The sequence below is a fragment of the Lemur catta genome, chromosome 15, assembly GCF_020740605.2.
Source record: "Lemur catta isolate mLemCat1 chromosome 15, mLemCat1.pri, whole genome shotgun sequence".
In the NCBI taxonomy this organism is placed as follows: Eukaryota; Metazoa; Chordata; class Mammalia; order Primates; family Lemuridae; genus Lemur; species Lemur catta.
Genome location: NC_059142.1, coordinates 42,619,302 through 42,622,104, shown reverse-complemented (window position 1 = coordinate 42,622,104; position 2,803 = coordinate 42,619,302). Strand labels below are relative to the sequence as shown.

At 64.5% G+C, this 2,803-nt stretch overlaps 1 protein-coding gene across 1 annotated transcript; it reads right to left on the bottom strand.

The window, feature by feature from the left end:
* Positions 1-514: 514 nt before the first annotated feature.
* On the bottom strand, positions 515-2,602 carry SPPL2C (signal peptide peptidase like 2C). Its single transcript, XM_045525903.1, has one exon. It carries the CDS (start codon positions 2,600-2,602, stop codon positions 578-580), a length of 2,025 nt encoding a protein of 674 aa, XP_045381859.1. The 3' UTR covers positions 515-577.
* Between the last annotated feature and the right edge of the window lie 201 nt (positions 2,603-2,803).

Sequence of the window (2,803 nt, the reverse complement as noted above, 5' to 3'; positions counted from 1 at the left end):
TAGGAATTTTCTAGGGAGCCAGGGAGCTGGGTTGGAGTGTTTCTGTCTGGGGTGGGAAGGGCATCCCAGCCAGAGGGAACAGCATGTGCAAAGAGAGGGAGCGATGTGGCGCGGTCAGGGAGCTGCCGTGGCTCCGCTGGACCTGAGCATGGGGAGAAGATGGGCAGTGAGGCTGGGTGGCTGGCAGGAATGGGATGGGGGGCTGTCTGCCAGGCTAAGGAGCTGCAGCTCTGGCTTGGGGGGCAGGGTGGGCAGGCAGGGAGAGGGGAAGTAGCCACCTAGGGAGCCCTGGATGCAAATCCTGACTTTGCTGCGTGAACTCGTGCAAGTCATATGCCTTCTCTGAGCCTCAGTTTCCCCCTCTGCCTGATCTGGGGGTGGTGCCCACTCCTAAGGACCCTCCAGGCGCTGCACAGACTTATTCTGTGGCCACTGCTCTCTCACAGTCCTGACACAAAGAGGCTCCTTGGGAAGATATGGAATCTCTTTAATGCCTCGATTTCTTGTTGCCACGCGCGGTTTTACTCTGCAGTGTTCCGCCAGCCCTTTCAGAGGCAAGTGTCCCAGGGGCTCCGGTTCACAAGGGAGCCTGGGTGGACATGCTCTTCTTCACCTTTGAGCCCTTTCTCTTGTGGAGCCCTGCCCAGGGCAGCCCGGTAGCCTGGGCCTGGGCCTGGGTGTGGCCCAGCTCCGAGGGCTGGGACAGCAGGGGCATCAGTGGCACCGGCTCCTCCGAGACCCAGGGGGAGATGGTGGACAGCTCACGGGCATCCAAGTTGGCATCACTCCAGCCCTCGGAGCTGTCACTGTGGCCCTCGGCACTGGTGGCTTCATCCTCAGATATGGTGACAATCTCAGCTGTGTCTTCCCCAGTGTTGCTGTCTAGGTCCCCTGCCCCTTGGTCGGTGGCCTCCTCAAACTCTCTGACTGTGTGGACTTGTGCCGTGGCCCCCTGCTTCTGCCCGGAGCCCGCCGAAGGGGCCCTGCAGTGCTTGGCTCTGCCCCGGCCGGCCCAGAAGAGGGTGAGTTCTTGGCGGCAGGCGGCCACGGCCAGGCTGGTGAGCAGGGTGCTGGACACCAGGTAGAGCAAGGCGGGCTGGCCCCTCTGCATGAGAACCATGGCCGTGAAAGTGACCAGCAGGCCCACGGCGTAGGCCACGGTGCAGGCCACAAAGTAGATCTGGCGCGAGCAAACTTGCATGTCAAAGCGGTGGCAGTAGGCCACCAGGAAGCCGGGGACCACGATGTCACCCAAGCCGAGGATGGAGAAGGGCTGGTCGCACAGAGTCAAGGCCGAGAAGCTCAGCCAGGGCACCCTGAGCACCATGGGCAGCCTCTCGTGCCTCGAGGACTCTGCTGGGCCCAAGATCACCTCCACCATGACGCTCTCGCCAGTCTTGGTGAAGAGGGGGGTGACAAAGACAAAGAAGACATCGAAGGCCAACAGGGCCAGCAGGAAGGAGGCACAGTTCTTGAGTGTGGGCAGCCGCACGTGCCGCAGGACAAACAGGCAGAAGGCCACGCCCAGCGTGTCCTGCAGGAGCCACGCCCATCCGTCCTCGTTGCGGTAGGCAACCCAGAGGACGGTCACCATGGCGCACAGGCCAGCGAGGAGCCGCAGGGGCAGCTGCAGAGAGGCCTGGCGGCCACGCGGGGGCCGCTGGTATTGCCGCAGGGGCAGGTGGCGCAGCAGGGGGGCCAGGCAGCTGTAGAGGCTGGTGCCGGTGCCCAGGCTGAAGAGCCCAATCATGACATAGACGAAACAGTCGTAGAAGAAGTAGAGCAGCAGCATGATGGAGCAGGACAAGGTGACCACCGTGCCTGTCATGGCCGGCGTGAAGTCCACTGGCACATCCTCATCTTCTTCTTCCCCCCGGCCCCCCTGGGCCCCCTCGGCTCCTGCTGCTTCTGGCTGATAGTGGCCGCCCGGCCCCCCTCCCCCTCGGGCCCGGCGCCGCTGCAGCTGGTCAGCCTCGGTCAGGCCGGCCCAGTAGCTGCCGGCGGCCACGGTGCCTACAGCCAGGATGAAGAGGACCAGCATGTTGTAGTCGATGATGGGCTCCGGGGGCGCGTACATGGCCACGCGGACCGCGCCGTCCCCTTGAGTGTGGCTGAGGATGTCGAGCATGTCGGTGTAGCGGAGCACAGCCACGGGGATGCTGAGGTCCGGCAGGGGCTTGCGGGGGTCCTGGGACGCCAGTGTGGTGTCTGAGCACAGTTGGTCGCTGACCCGGCTCACGATGAGCAGCCCGTGGGCGCCCTGGCCCTGAGCCAGCCAGCCCTTGGCGTAGAAGCTGCAGTTGCCCCTCATGACCATGGCAGTGGTCTGGTGGAGGGGCCGCTGGCTGGGGGAGCCAGGCAGGGCCTGGGGGGAGGAGCTCTCGCCCGGGCACCAGGGTGCCATGGTGCCATCGTGCAGGGGCAGGAGCGGGGCGTGGCGCAGGTCCCGAGGCAGGTTGACATAGTCGGAGCTGAACAGGATGCAGTAGTCCTTGCTCCAGTTCTCCGACACCACGTGGACCACGCCGTACTCCCCCCAGGCTGGGCTGTGGGTGAGAAGGAGCAGGAAGCTCACAGGGAGGAGGAAGCCCAGGCACACCATCCTCTTCAGTCACCTACTGCGCCTGCCTGCGGTGGCAGCTGTTCACAGCCCAGTTCCCCTCCCGGGAGGGGAGTGTGGCCCTTTGTCACAGAGCAGCTTGGCCACCTGTCCTGGAAACCAGGGCCACACCTACCTGGTCATAAAGCCATGTTGTCCGGGCCGAGGGCACTGCTGCTGGGCACAGGGTCCCTCCCAGGATGG

Bases quoted from the DNA above. Each gene is read 5' to 3' on its own strand.
- SPPL2C (XM_045525903.1), bottom strand. From the start codon at position 2,602: ATGGTGTGCCTGGGCTTCCTCCTCCCTGTGAGCTTCCTGCTCCTTCTC.